At 42.4% G+C, this 23,595-nt stretch overlaps 1 protein-coding gene across 2 annotated transcripts in view; it reads left to right on the top strand.

Moving 5' to 3' along the window:
• The window catches only part of LOC137638641 (cholesterol transporter ABCA5-like), a 269,061-nt gene that overhangs the window by 64,608 nt on the left and 180,858 nt on the right, over positions 1–23,595 (top strand). For both annotated transcript variants that reach the window (XM_068370905.1, XM_068370904.1), the window contains exons 4-5: positions 12,445–12,548; positions 14,265–14,375. In XM_068370905.1, the coding sequence (XP_068227006.1) occupies positions 12,445–12,548; positions 14,265–14,375 (215 nt within the window). The remainder of the gene's footprint in view (positions 1–12,444; positions 12,549–14,264; positions 14,376–23,595) is intronic.

The raw sequence follows: 23,595 nt of genomic DNA, 5'->3' as shown, positions 1-23,595 counted from the left end.
TCCTACTCACTTTGGCTTCGGCCAAGAGAGCCAGTGAGTTGCATGGTCTATCTTACGACGTCTCCCACTCAAGGAGATGGGGAAAAGTAATACTCAGGTTCATCCCTGAGTTCATTGCCAAGACTCAAAGTCCGCGCTTGTGCTGGATCCTAGATTCGGCACATTCCGGATAGTGTCTCTGTTCTGTAACCGAAGATTCAGACCAACTGGTACTTTGTCCTGTAAGGAGTCTGAGGTGTTACCTTAAAAGAACAGCAGCAGCTTGCCTCCGTGTGTCAGCACCGTTTGTCAGCATGGGGAATGTCAAGAGGAGGGTCACAAGAAATACAATTTCCTCTTAAATCCGCAAAGTCATTAACTTTGTGCCTAATCTTGACCCTCCTCCTGAAAAATTACCCAGAGCTCATGACGTCAGGGACATTGCAACATCCCTGGGGTTCAAGAAAAACTACCCTGTGGCGCAGGTACTACAACCGGGTGTGTGGAAGCATCAGACGACCTTCACCACTCACTACTCACTACCTGCACGACATAACCCACAGGAACATGGATACATTTTCCATTGGTCCTTTGGTGGATGCACAAGTGGTCTAAAACATCTCAAGCTCCTTGATGGACAAGTAGCAGAGGGTTGAGTACTGAAGTTGCTCAGGTCATTCTGGGGTAAATGAGTAATGAATGACTGACTTCCTTCTTATTTTCACCTTCTTCCGGGGGGATATCAGCACCACGGTACCCAGCACCACGGTACCCAGCACAGCTGACCTCGCCTCTCTGCAAGTAAAATTCATTTTGCTTATGTATCCTAAGTATAGAAATAATATTCGTTGCATCCCCAATACTCCCTGTGAGGGAGGCTATTGGGTGAAGTCTCAGTACTTCAGATTCCTATGACTTGAGATCCTATTTACTAAGACTTGCAACATTGTTAGTATCGCAAACACACAGCTTCTGCAGGCCACTAATTGGGGGTTAGTAGCTACCCCTCTCACTCACACACCTGTGACTGTAACTCACTTTACCTTCGGCTCGGGAAAGAGACGTTTTCTCTCTCCCTTCTCCAATTGACTGGCCTTTTGACTTTTTAATCTTATGTTTTTCTTTTATACAGTATATATGAAAACATTCTTTATGTTTTTATATATTTTTTAAGCTCTATTTACAGTTAATATAGTAACAGCTTAGTGCAGCAGGTTCTCCAGGGCGGAGAACCTTCCCTTACGACCTTCCTCCCGTGGACAATTGACATCCAGTAGGTGGGTGGCTTTCCGAGTGACTCTGCCGCCGCCACAGGGGAGTCGTCATCGTTTGGATACTTCTCCGTTCGGATGTTAATATTGCCCTTCCCCCCTTTGTGTTCTTTGAGGGAAAATGCTTGCAGCTTTCATAGAGCTTGACTTCTGTATTCCTCTTTTTCGTTGACAACACTACTCAATTTTCGTGGGCGGCCGGCAGATCCTCTGCGGAGGGTAAACTTTTCCCGTTCGTGGGTTAGGTTGCGCTTCCGAATGTTTTTCTTCATTAATTATTATTGATATTATTATTATTATTATTATTATTACTTGCTAAGCTACAACCCTAGTTTGAAAAGCAGGATGCTATAAGCCCAGGAGCCCCAACAGGGAAAATAGCCCAGTGAGGAAGGGAAGCAAGGAAGAATAGAATATTTTAAGAATACAGTAGTAACAATATTAAAATGAATATTTCCTATACAGTATAAACTATAAAAACTTTAAAAAAATAAGAGGAAGAGAAAGAAGATAGAATAGTGTGCCCGAGTGTACCCTTAAGCAAGAGAACTGTAACGCAATACAGTGGCAGACTATGGCACTACCCAAGAATAGAGCCATAGCTAAAGAGTCTTCTACCCATACCAAGAGAACAGTAGCTACTGAACAGTTACAGTGCAGTAGTTATCTCGTGGGTGAAGAATAATTGTTTGGTAATATCAGTGGTCAGGTGTAGGAGGACAGAGGGGCATCTGTAAAGAATAGGCCAGACCATGCTGTGTATACAAAGGGAAAGTGAAACATAACTAGAGAGAAGGATCCAATGTAGTACTGTCTGGCCAGTCCAAAGACCCCATATCTCTCTAGTGTTAGTATCTCAATGGGTGGCTGGTGCCATGGCCAACATACCACCTACAAAGTGAAATAATAAATGTTTGCAATTTAACTTTTCAGCTTTGACACTGCCCACCTTCTTGGAATGATGGTCCTACGGCCTTTTTTGCCGGTGGAGGGTTCGCATGACCTTAGTTTCTCTGCTTTCCCTCGCAAAACCCCCTTCCCGCTGGAGGGTTGAATGGTTCTCCCGAGTAATTTCTTTTGTCAGCTGAAGTAATTAATCGTAATTCTTGTTTTGTTATAGTTTTTATGCTGCCACTCTCCTTCTCCCGTCGATTGGGCTGGGGAAGGGAGTGCGCTGCCCTTAACCCTGGATAGGTACGCTCCTCGGACACCCCTTTAAGGGTATACTCGGACGCGAACGACCCCGACGCCAAAAAAAATTCTTGAAAAATCAGTTTTTGCAGTAACCTCCTTTTTTCTTTTGCCAAAAAAACTTCAATGAATGCTTAAAACAACTGTAAAGATAAATACTACTCATCTGCAGAAAAACTATTTATTAGAAATATTTTAAAAAATTAAGTAGAAAAAAAAGACCTGACATAAAAATTCATAAAAAAAAAGTTTATACATATATACACAAATCCTTTTAGGAATTGATTCTTGAATGTTTAGGACACATCTTGATGTATTTTGGATGAAGTCAGACCCATGGAGGTGAAGATCTGAAATGAGAAAAAAAGGGTAACTTTTTTTGGCCAAAAAAATTTGTCCAAATTTCATGAATTTTTTTGGGTACCCAAATGAAATAGGAAGTGGCTAATTTTTTTAGGGAATAAACATATGTTATCCTAAAATATAAATATGTAAAAAAATCTTCATTATTTTGTAAATTACATTTATATCAGGGGCCATATCTAAAGGTAATTTTTTGAGTACTTAGAAATTTCGTAAAAAAATACATATATTTAATATATAATATGATATTTATGCAGGTAAAAATATACCAAAATATCACAAATTCTATAGGGAACAAGAATATATATAGATAGGGCAGCTTACGCTTCGGATATGTCCACAAAATGGCCGCCAACCACACTGACTCAGACTCCCTAATCTGCCACTTGAAATGTAGGAAGGGTATGTCAATTTCAAGGTGTTATTTACTAATCTAATTATTATTGGATATGCATAAAAATTGTATGGTGGGTTGCTGGATAATTGTCGATTATTTTACGACTATAAAATTAAAATTCTGACCCAAAAAAATTTTTTTGAAGGGAAATAAAATAAAAAAAAAAAAAAAAAAATGTAAAACAATATAATATTTTAGCTAAAAAAATTTGATGATATTCAATCAAAAAAGAAGTAAACAAATTTTTCCGACAAATAAACATCTAGAGGAATCATTACTCTGTGATAGTTCCTTAGTACGTAGTAATTTTGAAAGAATTGGGAAAAAACGAAAAAATGGCAATCACCGGAAAATCGAACACATACCTATATATACGCCATATCTGGCTAAAAAAAAGATAGGCATGGGTAGCCTGATCATCTAGAAACACTTTCCAACACTATAAAAATATAAGTTTTGCGACACTACTTGCCAATTCCTTACGGTAACATGACTAAGCAAAAAAAATGCAAAACAAATAAAAAGGGGCACTCGCGGAAAAATGGCTAACATTCTAATATACGGCATTTCAGAAAAAAAAAAATTCAGCCACGTGCTAGGCAAACCATCAAGGCACATTTTCCGACAAATAAACATCTAAATGAATCATTACTCTGTGATAGTTCCTTAGTACGTAGTAATTTTGAAAGAAATGGGAAAAAACGAAAAAATGGCAATCACAGGAAAATCGAACACATACCTATATATACGCCATATCTGGCTAAAAAAAAAAGATAGGCATGGGTAGCCAGATCATCTAGAAACACTTTCCAACACTATAAAATTATAAGTTTTGCGACACTACTTGCCAATTCCTTACGGTAACATGACTAAGCAAAAAAATGCAAAACAAATAAAAAGGGGCACTCGTGGAAAAATGGCCATTCTAATATACGGCATTTCAGAAAAAAAAAATTTCAGCCACATGCTAGGCAAACCATCAAGGCACATTTTCCGACAAATAAACATATAAATGAATCATTACTCTGTGATAGTTCCTTAGTACGTAGTAATTTTGAAAGAAATGGGAAAAAACGAAAAAATGGCAATCACAGGAAAATCGAACACATACTTATATATACGCCATATCTGGCTAAAAAAAAAATAGGCATGGGTAGCCAGATCATCTAGAAACACTTTCCAACACTATAAAAATATAAGTTTTGCGACACTACTTGCCAATTCCTTACGGTAACATGACTAAGCAAAAAAATGCAAAACAAATAAAAAGGGGCACTCGCGGAAAAATGCCCAACATTCTAATATACTGCATCTCAGATAAAAAAAAAGACATGCACGTGTTAGCCCAACCATCAAGGCACACTTTCTAACACATAAACATGAAAAAAAAATCAATAATATACGGCAATTCCTTACTACGTAGTAAATTTTTACAAATATTGAAAAAAAACAGAAATTGGCAACCGCAGTTAAATACCCACTATACCAATAACTACGTCGTATCTGACAAAAAAAAAATCACACATGGTTAGCCAGATCATCTAGACACACTTTCCAACACTAAAAAAGCAAAAGTTTTACGAAACTATTTAGCAATATCATACGGAAAAATGACTTGGCAAAAAAATGAAAAAAAATGAAAAAGGGGCACTCGCGGTAAAATGCCCGACATTCTAATATACGGCATCTCAGATAAAAAAAAAGACATGCACGTGTTAGCCCAACCATCAAGGCACACTTTCTAACACATAAACATGAAAAAAAAAATGAATAATATACGGCAATTCCTTACTACGTAGTAATTTTTACAAATATTGAAAAAAAACAGAAATTGGTAACCGCAGTTAAATACCCAATATACCAATAACTACGTCGTATCTGACAAAAACAAAGTCACGCATGGGTAGCCAGATCATCTAGACACACTTTCCAACACTAAACAAGCAAAAGTTTTACGACACTATTTGGCAATATCTTACGGAAAAATGACTTGGCAAAAAAATGAAAAAGGGGCACTCGCGGTAAAATGGTCCTCGTGGTGATGAACGATATTTTAACTAAAAAAAAATCATGCACATGGTAGCCAAACAATCCACCAAGACTTTCCACAACTGATAACCTATACAAGTTGCACCATTCTACGACAATTTCATAATACGTAATAACTTTGATAATTAGGCAAACTACCTTAGAAGGGTAAACTCGGTCGCGCTCGACCCCGACGCGTCTCAGAAATCGGGGAAGGAGTACAGCTACAGCAATGCACATCTGGACACTACTAGAGCGTGTAGGGGAGACACCTCCTGCAGGTCGATCACCCACAAATTCAGTCACGGGGGGTGAGTCACGTGAGAAAAACCTGTTTTTTTTTGACGCTCGGGGTCGCGAACGACCCATCGTACCTATCCAGGGTTAATTTGTGTTTGTTCTCTCGGCATACTCGACGACTGGTGTAATGTTGCCGATTGCTAGCGCGCCGATCCCCAGCTCACTGATTGCCAGTCACTAATCGTCAGCTCGTCGATTGCTAGCTCGTCTTTTATCAATTGCCAATCATCAGCTTGCCGATGGCCGATTACTAGCTCGCCAATCGCCAGTTTCTAGCTCGCCGATCGCCGATTTTTAGCTCGCCGATCGCCAACTCACCGATCGTCGAAAAAATACTACTGTTCTTCAACTAACCAATTGTCGATTGCCAGCTCACCGAGCGTCGTCTCAGATCTCCTCTCGCCGATCGCCAGCTCACAGCTAGACCATTTGACAACTCGCCATTTACCAGCTCTTCTATTTGCAGCTCTCTGATCGTCAGTTTGCCAATCGCCAGCCTGCCAATTACTAGCTCGCCTATTGCTAGCTCAACAATCGCTGATCGCAAGCTCATAGATCCTAAGCTCAAAGATTGCTGACCGCTGATCGCCTGCTCCTATGTCACCAGATCTCCGATTCGCCAGCTTGCTGTTTGCCAGCTCGCAAATCGCCGTTGCAGTGGCTATATGATCTCCAGCTTCTTACCAATGGCATTGATCGCTGATCGCCGTTCTTGACAGGCGACAGCTCTCCGTTCATCAACTTAACGTTTGCTTACTCGTTGTTCGATTTTTGCCAGCTTGTGTTCATTGGTAAGCCAGCTCAAGATCATCTTCTCTCCTCTCTCTTGGGCTTACGCTACTTCGGTAGCCCTCCCACGTAGAGTTGAAGGAGCGGCTCCCGAGAGTCTCTCTTCGGAGAGTGCTCTCATCCAGATAACATATATCGTCTTCTCACCTCTTTCATGGGCTTACGCTACTTTGGTAGCCCTCCCATGTACAATTGAAAGAGTTTAATGCAGAGTTCCTTCTAGGAACCTAACCCAGAACTCTCCATCGGCGACTGGGGTAATGCACGAGGGTTACCCTTGGCACTTAATAACCCTCTCGCCTTTTAGCTTTTGTTTGTTTCTCACAAACAAGGTTTCTTTGGTTCTCGAGGTTACCATCACCTTCTGCGAACTTTGAAGACACCACGGTTATGTTGTCAGGTTTCTTCATCGAATCCTACATGTTCATCCCTCATTAATGTATGTTCTTCCCCTTCCCTTCGTTCCTAATACTGAAGGAGGCAGATCCCTTGAATCTGTTCCTCCCTCAGCCTCAGGTGTCTCAAACCCACGGGGTTACTCTCCTCCCCGGCTCGTTGGAATAAAAGTGTTTTGTATCTAAAAGCTTAGTGGATTTGTATCTTATGAAACATAGTCATTTTTTGGTATATACTGTATATATCCCTCTGTGCCCCTATAAAAAAAAAGAAAATGCTTTGATTCGTTGTTATCGTATTTTCAGGTATTGACAGCAGCTCCCTACACTCAGTAGGGAGTGTAAGGGAGAGAGGATTAGGGTATTCTCTAGAGAATTTAGAATATTGCCTGTTCCTATTGTGTAGTGGTCTGTATAACTGTTATAACTGAAGGTCTGCAATGACTCATGGATGCCTTCATCGTCAGACTGATAAGGGCCAACATGTAAAAGAGATTGGGATGACTGGGAATCCTGCCAATTGGAGATCTGAGACTCCTGCTGAAAAAAAAAAGGTTTATGGTGACTGAGTTTTCCATATTCATGATATGAGTGAGATGAAGGAAAAGAATTAGCTTATGGTATGTTAGAGTCCTGCAATCAAGGAAAAAACTGTAATGAGGTGTTGGATTAAGTAAAGTGCAATATTTTTCATGCTGTCCCTTCAATGTGATGTCAACACTTCTGAAAGCTTACAGAAATTTTGGTGTAAGAATGAATTGCATGATGTTGTGATTGTAAGTAATGAGGGAAGACAGACACTGGCCCTCAGCTGTATTTTGGCCTGCCATTCTTCAGTTTTAGCTGCCGTACTTCAAAGCAGATTGACGGCAGTGCATGACTGGTCAATATTAAGGCCATTGATCATTAACATTGGGAAATGTTTCGGTAAAGAATTCGGGCATTGAGGGTTCTGCACTCAGGGTCTTGTTAGGATTTTAAAGTTCTGTTTTGCAACCGTGTAGTGGTATATCTTGCATGTAGCTTAGTATTTTTCTCTTGCTTGTACAATATGCAAAAGGAATGCTCATTTGGTCTTTAATTTTGTATTCCTAATAGTTTTTTAGTTTCATTTACAAATGAATATTTTTTTTGGCTTGTTTTTATGAATACAGTATTTCATTTCAGAACCTCTCACTATGATGTCCTTTCCTCAGCCATTGTTTTCTTTAGTCAAGTTATTTGAAATTTATTTTCCCACACTGTGTCCAGTTATCAGCACAAACAATATTTCCTTTCACCTAATGTTCTAACATTTTTTTTGAGCTTGAAACCATCTTACCTAAAGAATATAGAGCTATATACAATATTCTACTGATTTCCCAGAAATGCATCAGTGGTCAAGCTACCTGTTAATTCAGCACGTTAAATGAAAGGGAAGATAAAAAAGCAAGATTCTAGCTGGGTCCCCTTGCCCATTATAAATCAAGGGGTTGTGCCCAGTGCTCCTTTCTCTTTAACTGTTACTTAGGTTTTTGGGTATTCCACTGTTGTATGTTTGTTGTGTAGTGAACGTCGGGTTGTGGTCGGCATTCGGATACTAGGCAGTTTGGGTGCTACCTTTGGCCACAGTCCGCAAACCACTACAGTACATCGTGGCTCCCCAGTGGTTTCAGCCACCCAGTCCCTCGTACTTCACCGACTCGTCAGCATGCAATTGTTCACTGTTTGCCAACGGTTAGCCGTTCGCCTACTTCTCCAACAGTTTACCGCTCACCTACGGTTCGCTGTTCATCTCCGGTTCATCGATCAACAACTCGCCGATCAATCGCCGACTGCTTGCCAGTCACCCTCTGCTTGTCGTTCGCCAACAACTCGCCGATCTCCAAAGTAATCGGAAGGCAAATGACATCAGACTCTCGCCACCTGCCGTTCACCAACACGTCGATCGCCTAAACGATCGTCAGGCTACCGATAGTCCCTTTCAGCAGTTTGTCGGCAGGCGACCACTCGTGATCACACTCCAGCCCCCAACCATTATCAATGCTCGCCAGAACGTTGCCGTTCTAGGGAATGGCATCTTTCGCATGAAGAGAGGCTTAGCAAGCCTTCTCTTTCAAGAGCCTTCAGGCGCTCTCCGGAGCGACGACCTTCTTCTCCTCACTGTTCTCCTTCGCCTCGTACTCCTAACCGCAAGCACAGGACATCGCGTTTGCTGGGTAAGCAGAGAAAGGCAAGATTTCTTCCAGCAGCAGTCGTTCAAGGTTCAGAGAGAACCTCCTTCACAACCTGTATTGTTCCTTCGTAAGGAGACTAGCACTGCACCCCCGCTAAGTCTTCTTTGAGAGCATGCAAGAGTTCCTTGCGACAACCCCCTTCATCATTCCCTTCAGGGGATCTCTCTGATAGCGCAGCTATAGATCAGGAGCCATAGTTTGGAGCCCTTGTGAGGGCCGTTACTCAAGCCTTCGTGATAGGTTTTACCCCTGTTTGCCCTTCAGAGAATCCCAGGATTCCTCTGGAGGAGTCTTCCTTGCCGTCGGCTGACCCAAGGCAAAAATTAACTGTTCCTTCCCGCTAAGAGACTTTGGTTTCTTCCTCTCCCCTGAAGAGGAAAAGAGAAGTTTCTGACAAGGTGGTCTCATCCAGGGTCAAACTAACCCCTGTCAGGATGTCCAAGAGTAGGCTAAGTATCAACGTGCCTACTCCTCGTCTAATTGCTCCACAACCAGAATGCCCGAAGGAAGCTCCACACAGGAACGAGTCCCTAGCTGGATCCTTCTGCCCCTCTCCCACCTAGGAGGTTCCTTGAGAGCTCAGAGCAGCCTCTAAATCCATGGAAGACGCTATCCTTTTTACAGGTGAGCAGTATAAGAATGTCCCGCCAAAGCCGTCCGTATTGGAGACTTTCTTCCCTCCGAGGAAAGAGTCCAAGGACCCCAAGATGCTGTCAAAGTCCTCGATGAGGATTGTGAGACCCGTAGAAGTGGTCAGGCAGTTATCACCAGCTCATTACTTCGACGACGACCATGACCCACCCCGAGATGAAGTCTCATGGGGGGAAGACTCCAAGTTCGCTGTCAGTACTCGTTCTTCCTAGCTGTGGTTAGAGTCCAAACAGGACCGCCTCTTAAACCTCTCAGAGATGAGGGCAACCTTCCTGCAAGCAAGAGGTATCCCCTCTTTGAGGGGAACTCAGTTTTGAATTGCGGCTCATTTCTTGTACAACGCCCGATGTTTACCTTCAATTTGGGCTAGAATTTGGGGATGGTAAATAGAGTGTAGCCAAGAGAATCGCCTCTAGGTAATGGAACCCTAACTTCTGTTATGGGGAGAATCACTGACTACGGCAGCAGATTTTGACTGTGTCCTTTCCGTCTATGGAAAAGACTTCCTTCTCCTGTTGGTCTCTCCTTCAGAGGATTCTTCTAGCTAAGAGAGGAATTCATCTACTCCCCTGCCGAAGGAATTGTTCCTCAACCAGCCACTATGCAGCAATCTTTCTGCATGCTGGAAGGATCATCGACAGCGTCAGCAATAGGCAGCTGCCTTTTCCATCTGCGAGAGAATCTTATTTTTCTGATTGGCTTCTCCTACAGGGGATTCTTCCCACGGGAATTGGATTCGCCCATTCTCTGTAATTGTCCTTCAGAGCAGGCTTTGTCATCTGCAGTCTTGTCCCATTAGAAGACTCGTCTTTCCTACTAACATAGATCCTGAGAGATCCTACGGGAATTGGTGTCTTCCATTCCCCGCCCATGATCTTCGGGAATAGGATAGCAAGACTTGCCATGCCCAGCAGACTTTTCTCATCAGGGAGATTTGCCTTGCCCAGCAGACTCTTCATGCCCAGTCGAGTCATCTGCAACTGCTGACGGAGATCCCAAGAGAACCCCCTCACCGATTAACGGCCATATGCAGACATCTTTCACAGAGCAGTATCTTCGCTATGACTTCACGCCCGGAGACTATCCAGCCCATCCTCTCTCATGGAGTCTCCCGCAAAAGATTGCCACGACAATGTCTCTTTACCTGAATAGATCTTTGAATTTGGCCAATCTAGGCTAAGTAGACTGCAAATTAGTATAGAAAGGGTATCTTCCCCACGATACTACTATGCCAGCATTAGGGATGTTCCTTGGTTATCCTTGGGAGGAAAGCTTAACTTGGTCCCGGCAATGAAAGGCCACTACTAGTCCTTGAACCTTGCCTTCAGACCGTAAAGAATTAACCTTTCTTCCACGTCGGCATTGACCCTCATAGGGAGTTTCGAGCCTACAGACCCTAAATTGGAAAGGAGACCTCGTTCCAGGACTCCAAGTAGCAGAGGTCTCCTGAACTTGATGACAGATCTCCCGCTAGTGTTGGGTTCAGCCAAGAGAGTTGGCGAACCCCATGGGACGCCTTCAATGTCCTTCATTCATGATGATGAGCCAAGTAATGCTCGACCTCATTTCTGGCAGCTCAGATCCCAGAATCTGAACCGTTCATTCTGGGAGTCCTTCGTAGCCTCACCAATGATCCAGATCAACGGTTGCTATGCCAAAGAGAAACTAAGAGGCACTTCCTCAAGGAAGTTACGAGAGTTCGCCCTGAGTGTCAACCCTCTTCATCATCAGCACGGGGAAGGTCAAGAGGAGGATCATGAAGAACACCGTATCTGCCTTGTTTCACAAGATCATTGACCTCGCACTGAATCCAGATCCTCTTCCGACATGTTGGCCAGAGCACACAATGTCAGGGGCATTGCTATGTCCCTGGCTTTTAAACGAAACTACTCTGTGGCGCAGGTTCTACAAGCGGGCGTGTGGAAGCATCGAACAACCTTCACCGCCCACTACCTGCAAAATGTAACACACAGGGTACTCAATACGGTCTCTGTCAGTCCTGTGGTGGCTACACAACTGGCTTAATACCTTGAGCTCCTTAATGAACAGGTAGTAGGAGATTGAGGGTATTGGTTACCCAGTTTTAGTCTGAGTGAATGAATAAGAATGACTGGCTCTTTCTTTTCTTCATCCGCCCCTCCCGGGGAGATTGGCATCCAGGGTCCTCTGCACAGCTGACCTCAACCAACAACAGGTAAACCATTGTTCCCTTGTGTAACCTAGTATTGTGTCAATACTGTTACGTCCCCATACGCTGGCGAGGTGGTATTGGGAATATCTTGGTGATCTTGGACGATTCCTATGAATCTGAAGAATTCTTACCTTGACAGCCACATTGCTATTATCCCAAACACACAGCTTGTGTAGGCTGCTGACCATGTTTAGCAAGGTTTTAGCGAGTTGCAGGGTTTCCACCTAATCCCTGGGTCAATGCCAAAACGCCAGATTGGCAGGGACGTCCACCCTCCTAATAGGTGAGTCAACCCCTATAAATAGCATTGATTTGTATTCCAGTTACGGGACAAATAAATTTGGAAGTAATTTGTTTTTTCCTACCTCCAAGCAAAGTGAGTTACAGTCACAGGTGTGTGAGTGAGAGGGGTAGCTACTAAACCCCACCCCCACTAACAAGCGGTATGGGTGGTTAACCCTCGCTAAAGTCTAATGGCTCGTTTTTCAGCTTCACCAAAAGTGATACCCCTAAAAATAACTACAGGTTTGTACATTATTGTTAAGAAAAATACAAATTACTTTCAAATTTATCATGATAAAGTCAGAAAATGTAAGTCAAGGTACTTTATACTGTAATTTTATGATAACTAACAATGATAATTTTGATATTACATTGAGGATATTTTTTCCAGGCTAAAGTGGTGATAGATATAGTTCAGAAGCTGGCATTTAAGAATGGTGTCGTGTTGAAGTCTGTCTTTTATGAAACAATGGATGACATTCTAGATAAATTCAAGTAAGTATTCTTAGTAAGTGGTCAATTCAGGCAGTTATTTATTAAGGAGTGTGACTCATGACCTCTGGCTTGGAAATTTTGAATTTCAGATTATTGTATTTCCTGTTTGAAATAGATATTTTTTTTATAAAGATTATTTTTCTTTATTGCTAAAGAGCCATTTATATATTTTTTACAAGTAGGCCTGGGTCCCGTACACAACCCTTTTCTAACCTGGGTACTTATTTATTTACGTTATCTTCAAATATGCCACGGAAAGCTATTTATTTCAGTAGCGAATACCATATATAGTAATACTGTATACCACAACTTTTTATGATTCTTTGAGTAGGTTATCCCTTTTCTTATATTCAGTATGGTATTTGTGAATAAACTTTTGCTGCATGTATTTTCTTCCTATTTGTTTGTCTACTCTTTTATATATATATATATATATATATATATATATATATATATATATATATATATATATATATATATATATATATACAGGTATATATATATATATATATATATATATATATATATATATATATATATATATATATATATATATATATATATATACAATTTTTAGGTTATAATCTCTCTGAAAGATGCATAAAGTGTCATAGACAATAACTAAATAGGACCAAAGCATAGAATTTGCCCAGAAAAATATACGAGACAAGAATACGGTATGTTAGCCAATTTTGTCATGTGTAAGTATTTGGTACATTTAGTGTATATTTGTGTGTTTGGGAAGTTATTTTTTTAATGTAAGGGAAAGGGTTCATCAATCACTGATTTGTAAAAATTCTTGAAATATGATGATTATGTCCCTATGATCCCCAGTGTTGAGAAAAAGTAGTGCTAAAAGTCCACACATGTAAGTACTAAAATTAATCAATCTTTACAGAATATCTTAGGAGCCCAATTTCTCAAATTATGGAATTTCAGAATTGCCTCTACTTTTTTATCTTGACTTATATACTTTACACACAAACATGAAAAGATAGGGAATTTTATAGCCTACAGTATGTACAGTAACTTTTAGAAGAGTAAAAACTTTCTTATGAAAAATGTCACCTTTAAAAGGGACTTCTACACTGATAAAATAATGCATAAAAGAAATTACAATGCTAAGAAATTTCCAAAACACAAGTTTTTGTTTATAAAACTATCTTTCAAATGGTTTATAAATGAAGAATATTAATCTAGAAACAAAAGAGTAGATGAGTTTGAAGTAACTCCAAAATAACATTGTTTTAATGGGGCCGAGTCGTTCTTCTTAAGGTCACTTTTGAAAATATTATGAGCCTTATCCTGTAATGCTGTAATCCATGTCTTGTACTTTGTCTGTTGAGAATTATGTTTTGCTTTTAATGCTACATGAAATCAAATGGCTATTTACGGTGTATGCTGTAGAATGCTGCTCAGTCAGTAGCCAGTTTGGTAATTTCAGTAACCAGTTAATCTGGAATAGCATTACTTAGATTACATTCCTCTGGAATTTATACAAGATTTTCAGTTTGTTTGAAGAGATTTTTGCTCATATTTAGCAATTGACAATTGAAAAGAGTGGGGCCTTGATTTTCCTTTGTTTAAGAAAGTCAAGATTCATTGTAGCATAGCATACTTAGGGTTAGGTACTCTGTACATATACATATATGCATTATGTTTGAAACTTGAAGTAATTTTTAAAAGACATTCCAGTAAGACTGCTGTTTATTACAGGACAAATAGATCTGCCATGCAGTTTGCCATCATTTTCAGTGAAGATCTACTTGCAAACATGTCTTACACTTTACGCTTAAATCCGACTCACTTGGTGTCTCCTTCTCAAGTGTAAGTACAATAATAGATTTTTTTGTTTTAGTGCCATATGATTATGGTAGGTATTAGGAAAGCTTCTCTATGAAGTGCCGTTTGAACAGTTAAATGCATAACTGTAAAATTCTATATTTGCTCCTACGTTGCATACAAACCCTCGTCCTGTAATTAGGGAGGTTGTTTCAGCACAGGCTTGAATTGGTTGTTAAAGTTGGATAATGACTGATGATCCAACTGGTGAGGGTGCGGGGTGAGGCACCCCACCCTCTTTCCATTCTGAGATCACTCACTTTTGTTTTGGCTGGTTAGTACAGATATTTCTTTCTCTTTTTCAGGAAGTGGTTCTAGGAAAATGGAATGGAAGCAACCAGTTCATGGCAAAAATGGCTGTGAATCCACACTCCCTTTGTGGCTCTTGTTGGGGAGTATGTCAAGGGGCAAAGGGAGCGAGGTATTTATCACAGTCAGACGGGGTAACACTCAAGAAGATGCCGGCGAAGTCTGTCACCTTAGCTGTCTCCTTGGGGTGTATCTGTCTCTGCCGCTGTACTTACACCTATGGATTGGTCCCAGGGGAGTACATTGCATGGGTCAGGAGATCGCGAATCGATATCAGCTAGTTTTTCAGGCTTTTTTTGGTGTGGGGGCTACTCCTAGTGTTTGCCATTTCCCTTTTGAAGCTGAAGTCCCTTCACCTTAGATGGTGCATGCTGCTGACAAAGAGTTTGACCTAAGGAAGCTGACAAAACAGATGCACATCTGGGTGGCGTTCCATGCTGGTGGAGTTGTCTGCCAGGTACATTTCAGGCAAGAGGATTGTACAGTACTAGCAAGCACAGTTAGTTGCCAGTGTTAGGTTGTAGGATTGGAGTGGTCTCCACATTTTTGTGTTGCAGAAAGGTTTCTTGCACTGTGGGGTTCTCAAGGATCAATCTGTTCTTTTTGACCCCCCATCTTCTTACTCCACAATCTTTGTGTACCAGTTCTCGATTTTTTCTATATAGCACCATTATTGTTAGTGATGTGTAATTGCTTTATAATCAGGCTATGAATTATATATTTAGCTACTCCAGTACAGTACTAGATTTGGCAAGCATTGGTAGGAGGTTGAGTGATCAGGACATACTACAGCATTAAGAAAATTGCTAGTATGTAATGCCAACTCCGTCAGTCTTCAGTTTGACAAAAAGGCTGAAGAGATATGACATCGCCTCCTATCTCTCAGTACAAAAACTCCTATTTTACTGGGAGCGACCTTATTGTCGTATTGCTTGGTTTCACCCAGGGTTGAGATGGTCTGTGTTTGGGCGAGTTGAGAGGATTCCCAAATTTCTTTCATCTGACTAACGTCTGAATCTTTTATCAGCCAGTTACTGCAGATGGTGTTTTTTTACGAATAGAACTTACCTGGCAGTTATATATATATATAGCTATGGTCTCTGACGTCCGGCAGAATTTTTCAAAACTCGCGGCAACCGCCGTGTGGTGGTTGTGTGGTTAGGTGGTTAACAACCCTTACAGGGTGGTACTTGGAATCATTCCCGTTTTCTGTTCCTCAGATCATCTCCGCCGGTTGGACTGACAACATCGTTGGTCCGCCATTGGAGTTTTTTGTTCGCTTTCCCTGTGTCGCTGTACCGGACTTATTTTTTGGTGAAGTACACTGACCTGGGGTTTTGGCAATCGCATTTGTGATTATTCTTTGGCTATTTGTTTGTTTACGATGACTGATAAACTTCCTTTTTGTGTTTGTGTGAATGAGGAATGCAAGGTGAGGTTACCGAAAGTTTCGGTAGACCCTCACACTGTTTGTTTGGGGTGCAGGGGTTTTAAATGTGCCCTTGATAAAAGGTACAAGGAATGTGAGGTTTTAAACGAGAAGGAATGGTTGGGTATGAAACACTATGTGCGTAATTAAGAGTTAGATAAAGCCAGGTGAGCTTCTAGATCTAAGTCTAAGTCTGCTAGTGAAGTTAGCATTTCCTTTGATCCCTTAATTAATTCTTCTGTAGAAGTTGAACCTTCTCCTGAGGTAGTAGCTCCTGCCCCTTCTACAGGAACGGTAACTACGGAAACCCTCAGTACGCCAGGATGGCGACTGAGTTGAAGGCTCTTAAAGACCAGCTTGTGAAAGTGCAGTAGAGGTGGCAACTGATCGAACCTGTCACGCCCCTAGGTCTAGACCCCTACCAAGCTCCCAGGACCAAGGAAGAAGGTACGTCGACGGCCGCAAGGGAGTGAGAGGTACGTATCCTCGGTCAGCCGTCGCCTTAGGCAGTCCTGTTGCTTTTTCCTAGGCTGCTCATGACCGCCACGGAAAAGGCGTGTCGGAAGTGATGGTGTCATCCCCGAACCCCTCTCCTAGACGCAGTTGACAATATGAGGCATCGAGGCCCACCAAGAGAAGGTGGAGACAAGCTGACCAGACCCGTTCTCGCTCTCCCCTATCAAGTAGCCCGGAACCTTTTCCTTCCGAGGATGAATGGGATGCCGTTCCAGCGAAAAGGTCAAAGCCTAGAGATGGAAGTAAGGAGGGTTTTCCTCTTCTTTTAAGTGACGAGAGACCGTCGAGAGACCCTTCTCCTACGACCAGCGTTACTCGGCAGCCATCGCCTTCGGAATCGCAGGACCCTGCAGCAGTCGCGAAGTCTTTCATGACGGTTATGCAGAAACAACTGTTTTCTTTTGTGCAAGCTTTTAGCCGCCCTCCCCCTAGTCGGTCAAGCGTAAGGACGACACTTTACCAATTAAGAAATCGGCCTCTAAGAGGGAACGGAGTGCCTCTTCCTTGCAGGACAAACAGTGTCACTCCTCTCCCAGGGAACCGCGGCGCGATTCGTCAAGCGCTCGACACCGCGCTTCTTCTTCCTTGACACGCCGCCAGGACGCTCACGATTCTCGTCATCAGGACGCTCGCGATTCTCGATATCAGGACGCTCGCGATTCTCATCATCAGGACGCTTCCGTCTCTCGCTCGCGACGCCAGGATGCATCCAGCCTGCCTCTCCAGGACGCTTCCGCTTCGCAACGTCAGGACGCATGCAGCTCTCGACGCAAGGACGCTTCCATCTCTCGGCGCCAGGACGCATCCTCCTCCCACCTCAAGGACGCTTCTAGCGCGCGACGCCAGGACGCCTCCAGCACGCGGCACCAGGACGCACGCGTCTCTCGGTGTCAGGACGCATTCAGCCCTCGCCAACAGGACCCATCCGACGATTTGCTTTTCTCGGACGCAGGTGAACAATTGGAAGGAAGTGATCTTTATGCTAGTCGGATTGGTACTGATCGGCATATTAAAGGAACCTCCGATTTAGTTCCTTCAGCCCCAAGAGAGACTGAGTTGGAAATAGGGCAAGATTTAAAGGATATTTCAGAGAATGAGGATAAGCCTGCTAACGCGGCTGTGGATTATAAGGTTCTCTCTCGGTCCCTCCTTGAGCTGTATGGAGAGGAGTTTCAACCTGCTGCTCCTCGTTCTCCTCAGTCGCAGTTTAGCAGAAAGAAGGCCAAAAAGCAGTTGGTTTTCATCAAAATGAAGCTGTCCATCTCGGCTAGGAAGGCTCTCTCTAGAATTGATGACTGGCTGAAGGAGCGTAGGCAAGCTTTAAAGACCACCTTCTTGTTTCCACCAGCTCGACTTGCATCTAAGGCGGGCATGTGGTATGAGACTGGACAAGCTCTGGGCCTGGGAGTGCCTACCTCCTCCCAGGGGGACTTCTCTGGCATTGTAGACTCTTCTAGAAGACATGCCCTTAACTCGGCTAAGGTAATGTGGTATATGTCAGAGCTTGACCACCTCGTCAAGGGAATCTTCCGAGCCTTCGAAGTCTTCAGCTTTTTGGACTGGTCTCTGGGTACGCTGGCCAGGAAAACAGAACGGTTAGAAGAAACAGAAGACCTTACAGTATTATGGCCTGCAGGGACAAGACTCTTAGAGATGGGTCAAATGAGTTGGCTTCCCTTTTTTCTGCAGGAGTTTTAAAGAAGAGGGCCCCTTTATGTTCATTCACATCCAGAGCAGTTACGGTCGCGCAGAAGGCTGAGCTCCTTTACGCCCCTCTCTCGGAGCACCTTTTTCCTGAGTCCCCTGTCAGGGACATTACCCTTTCGCTAGCGCAAAAGGCCACACAAGAACTCCTGTCACGCTCTGCAAGGAAGCCTTTACCAGTGATTCCTTCGTCACTGAAGAGAGAGGAGAGGAAACTTCAGCAGCCTTTTTGAGGTAGAGCTCCTACGAGAACAGACTTCAGGGGAAGAAGGCAGGAGACAGGCTGTGGAACGAATAGAGGTTCGTTCAGTTCCCGCTCCAGGAGATAAAGCTCAAGTCCTCCAGATAGCAGTAGGAGCAAGGCTGTCACTTTTTTGGCATGCCTGGAAGAAAAGAGGGGTGGATGCCTTGTCCCTCTCGGTCATCAGGGAGGGATACCAGATCCCCCTCTTGAAGAAGCCTCCGCTTTCAAATACACCTCTAGCCTTAGTGGCGCAGTACTCGAACGCCGTGAAACAAGGGGCGCTACTGGATCTGGTGAACCAGATGCTGGAGAAGGGAGCGATAGAACCGGTTTTGGAACTATCTTCCCTAGGTTTCTACAATCGCCTGTTTCTGGTACCCAAGAGCTCGGGTGAATGGAGACCCGTTCTAGATGTCAGCGCTCTGAACGTCTTTGTGGAAAAGACAAAATTTACCATGGAGACGACTCAGTCGGTGCTGGCAGTGGTACGTCCAAGGGACTGGATGGTGTCTGTGGATTTACAGGACGCTTACTTTCACATCCCCATCCATCCGACTTCAAGGAAGTTCCTAAGATTCATGGTCCAGGGCAAGGGTTTCCAGTTCAAGGCCCTTTGCTTCTGCCTCAACACTGCTCCTCAATTTTTCACCAGAATAATGGCGAACCTGGCAGGATGGCTTCATCAAGAGGGGATAAGAGTATCTCTATATCTGGACGACTGGCTGATAAGATCCAGGTCGAAGGAGAAATATCTGGAGGACCTACGCAAGATTTTTATGATGGCCCAGGAACTGGGTCTCGTCATCAACAAGAAGAAGTCCCAGACCGAACCGAGTCAGACGATTCTTTATTTGGGAATAGTTCTGGACTCTCCCTCCCAAGAAAGGCAGACCAGGGGCCTCGGGAAGGTTCAGGAATTCCTGGAAAGACAGAGGTGCTCAGCGAGGGATTGGATGAGTTTGCTGGGAACCCTCCCCTCGCTCGAACAGTTTGTCTCTCTTGGAAGACTGCACCTGAGACCTCTTAAACACTTCATATCAAGGGTGTGGGACATGAGGATTCAGGAGGACTCCTTTTCCTTCCTCATTCCAGCAGAAATTTAAAGTCATCTGAGTTGGTGGCTGGATCCATCTATTTTAGGGGAAGGAATCTCCCTGTTCAGGAAGAACCCAGACCTAGTGGTGTTCTCAGATGCTTCGGAGTCAGTATGGGGAGCAACACTGGGAAGCAAGGAGGCTTCAGGCTCTTGGGGAAAGGAACAAAACGGATGGCACATCAACAGGAAAGAGTTGATGGCCATTCTGTTAGACTGAAGGCCTTCAAAGACTCCGTTTCGGGGAGGATAGTGGAGGTCAATTCGGACAACACCAAGGCTTTGGCTTACATCAGAAAGCAAGGGGAAACTCACTCTCTGTCCCTGTTCGAAACAGCAAAAGAGCTCTTTCTATGGTTGAAGGAGAACGTAGAGCTTCTTACAAGATTCGTGCTGGGACAGAAGAATGTAAGGGCAGACATGTTCAGCAGGAAAGGGCAAGTTCTTCCCACAGAATGGACCCTCAACCATCAGGTCTGTCTAGAGTCTTGATGTTATGGGGAGGCCTTCAATAGACCTCTTCGCCTCCAACCAGAACAAAAGGATCCCCAACTACTGCTCTCTAGTCCCGGACGAGGAGGCAATAGCAGTAGACGCCTTCTTGATGGACTGGATAGGGATGGACACATATGCGTTCCCCCCGTTCAAGATCATCAATCTTGTCATCAGGAAATTCGCTCTCCTTGAATCAGGAAGAATGATCTCGGTAGCTCCATTCTGGCAAGCAAGAGAATGGTTCACAGAAGTGGTGGACATGTTAGTGGACTTTCCAAGAAGCCTTCCTCCAAGTCCAAAGCTTCTCAAACAGCCCCACTTCGAGAGGTATCATCAAAACCCCCTCGCTATACGACTGACTGCCTTCAGACTATTGAGAAGCTTGTCAGAGCTAGAGGCTTTTCTGCGCAAGCGGCAAACGCTATCGCCAGAGCGAGGAGGGTTTCTTCGCAAAGCGTCTACCAATCGAAGTTGGAAACCTTTAGAGCATGGTGTAAGCAGCACAAAGTTTCTTCAACCACTACCTCTGTGAGTCAAATAGCTGATTTTCTGTTGTCCCTCAGGCAAGACTCTAAACTGGCCGTATCCACTATTAAAGGGTACAGGAGTATGCTTTCAGCTGTCTGTAGGCACAGGGGCATAGACTTAACTCAGGATAGAGACTTGAAAGATCTCTCAAAGTCTTTAGACACAACTAAGCAGGCTCAGTTAAGACCCCCAGCTTGGAATTTGAATGTGGTTCTGAAGTTCCTATGCAGCAAGAAGTTCGAACCCATCTCACAAGCGACCCTTAGAGATGCTACTAAGAAAACCCTCTTCCTGGTGACACTGGCCACAGCAAAAAGGATCAGCGAGGTTCATGCTATTGAGAAGCTGGTGGGCTTTAACCAGGATGGAGCAGTATGTGCATTGAGGATCGACTTCCTCACTAAGAACGAAAACCCATCAAAACCCTGGGCGAGGATGTTTGAGGTTCCTAACCTCTGCTCTAGTTAGAGCCCTCAGGGCATATTTATCTTGAGCTAAGAATGTTAGAGGTGCATCCAATTCTTTATGGTGTTCAGTGAAAGATCCGCAAAAGCTGCTCTCAAAGAATGCATTATCATTCTTCTTGAGGGAGACAATAAGAGAAGCTCACCTCTTGTGTGAGGAGGAGAAATTCGGTCTTTTAAAGGTAAGGGCTCACGAGGTGATCGCCTTTGCTACTTCACTGGCATATCGTAAGAATATGTCAGTTAAACGATAATGGATGCAACGTTTTGGAGAAGCAACTCTGTGTTCCCCTCTCATTACCTCAGATAGGTAAGAGTAGATTATGAAAGGTGTTACACCTTGGGCCCATACGTAGCTACTGCTGCTGTATTGTGTAAAGGAGTTACTACCTCCCCTCAACCTTAACTTTTGTATGCCTGTGTTTGGGTTTTGGTTTTTATGGTTGTGTGAGGACTCTGACTTGTGGTACAGTGCCCTCACTCTAGCTAGATAGTTAATATCTATTCTGCAAGGTTAGGTGGTTAGTTTGAGTAAGCTTGCAGTTTTTAAAAAAGGGGCATAGCCTAGGTAGTGCTGAAGTCTAGTCAAGTTGTTGGTCTCACCCCGTTTGACAGACTTGATTGAGTTGTTTCAGCATGACAGGTCCACACCTGGCTGACACTCCTAAGGGAAAGTGACTCAAGAAGCAGGAACCTTCGAAGTCAGCTACCTTAGCAGGTAAGAAATCAAGGTGTTTTTTCCTACAACTTATTGTTGTTTTCCCAACGATGTTTTATATATATATATATATATATATATATATATATATATATATATATATATATATATATATATATATATATATATATATATATATATACATATATATATACATATATATATATATATATATATATATATATATATATATATATATATATATATATATATATATATATATATATATATATATATATGTCTATATATATGTCTATATATATGTCTATATATATGTATGTATATATGTATATATATATATATATATATATATATATATATATATATATATATATATATATATATATATATGTCTTACTTATAACTGTAATCAAACAGTTTAACATGTTTTTTTCAAAAAGGCCCATAAAAGAAACACAGGAAATATGAATAAATCACACTATATTTCGGTCAATAAACATCGACCCTCTTCAGGATGTAAAGTAAAAATGAGGAATACAGTGGAGAGTGACAGTTTATATATGAAAGCAAAAGGGTGTGTTCAATTGTTCTATAGTTGATATAATTGCTGGAAGGATTAGCCAAATTTAATCACATCCATGTGCGTCTTATTATTATTGAGCCGCTCGGAGGAAGTCTTGACCTCTGATGCATGTCTGGTGGTCGGTCTCCGTGGATTATCTTCTTAATGATAGGGTTGAGAAGAGTATTGTCCACTGTGTCAGCTTTCCATTGGGCCCCAGATAGGTTCATTGTGTTTGATTGATTTATGATGGTTGATTCCAGGATTTTCCTTCTGTACGGACAGGTACTCTTAAAAAGCAAAGACGACTCACTCCAGTTAATCTGGTGCCAAAATCCCTAAGGTGAACGAAAATCCCCGAGTTTTCATAGCCATATCTAACAGATCTTTTGTGTTCGGATAATCTTTGAGATAGCGAACGGCCCGTTTGCCCAACGTAGACTTTTTCACAATCCCCACATGGTACTTTATAAACGCCGGATTCTATATCTCTTTTATTTTGATAAACATTAATAAGGGCGCTTCCTATGGTCTTTGGATATGAAAAAACAAAGGGGTTCTCAGTTTTGATATGGTTTGTTATATTTTTAATACCTTCTATATATGGGAGTTTTATCTTATTTTTAAAATCTCTTTGGTTAGTAACATCATGATCTTTATAATATATCGTGTTGGCTTTGTTGATGGCCTTTTCTATGACATACGTCGGGTAGAATAGCTGGGCGAGTTGTTTACGAATGATTTCAAATTCTTTATTTAGGTAGGCTGGGGAACAGATTCTCAACCCTCTAAGAAATAGATTGCAAGCTACTCCAATTTTTACAGAAATGCCGTGATAACTAAAGAAATGAATGTAGGAAATAGAGAAAGTTGGTTTTCTATACACAGTGAAATTATACCCCGTCGATTCCCTTATAATTAGTATGTCCAAAAAAGCTAATTTTCCATCTTTTTCCCATTCAGTTTTAAATTTTATGCTAGGGACTAGGGAATTTAGATTATTGAAAAATATATTGAAATCTCCCCAGCTATCATCCCAATATGTGAAAATGTCATCAACATAGCGTTGCCAAACCATGTTCGTAGCTTTAATTGTTGTTAAAATTTCTGTTTCAAAGTATTCCATGTAGAGGTTAGCTAAAATTGGAGATAACGGGCTGCCCATACTACAACCAAATTTCT

The sequence above is a fragment of the Palaemon carinicauda genome, chromosome 3 (assembly GCF_036898095.1).
Source record: "Palaemon carinicauda isolate YSFRI2023 chromosome 3, ASM3689809v2, whole genome shotgun sequence".
NCBI lineage: Eukaryota > Metazoa > Arthropoda > Malacostraca > Decapoda > Palaemonidae > Palaemon > Palaemon carinicauda.
This window is presented reverse-complemented; position numbering and strand designations above follow the sequence as displayed.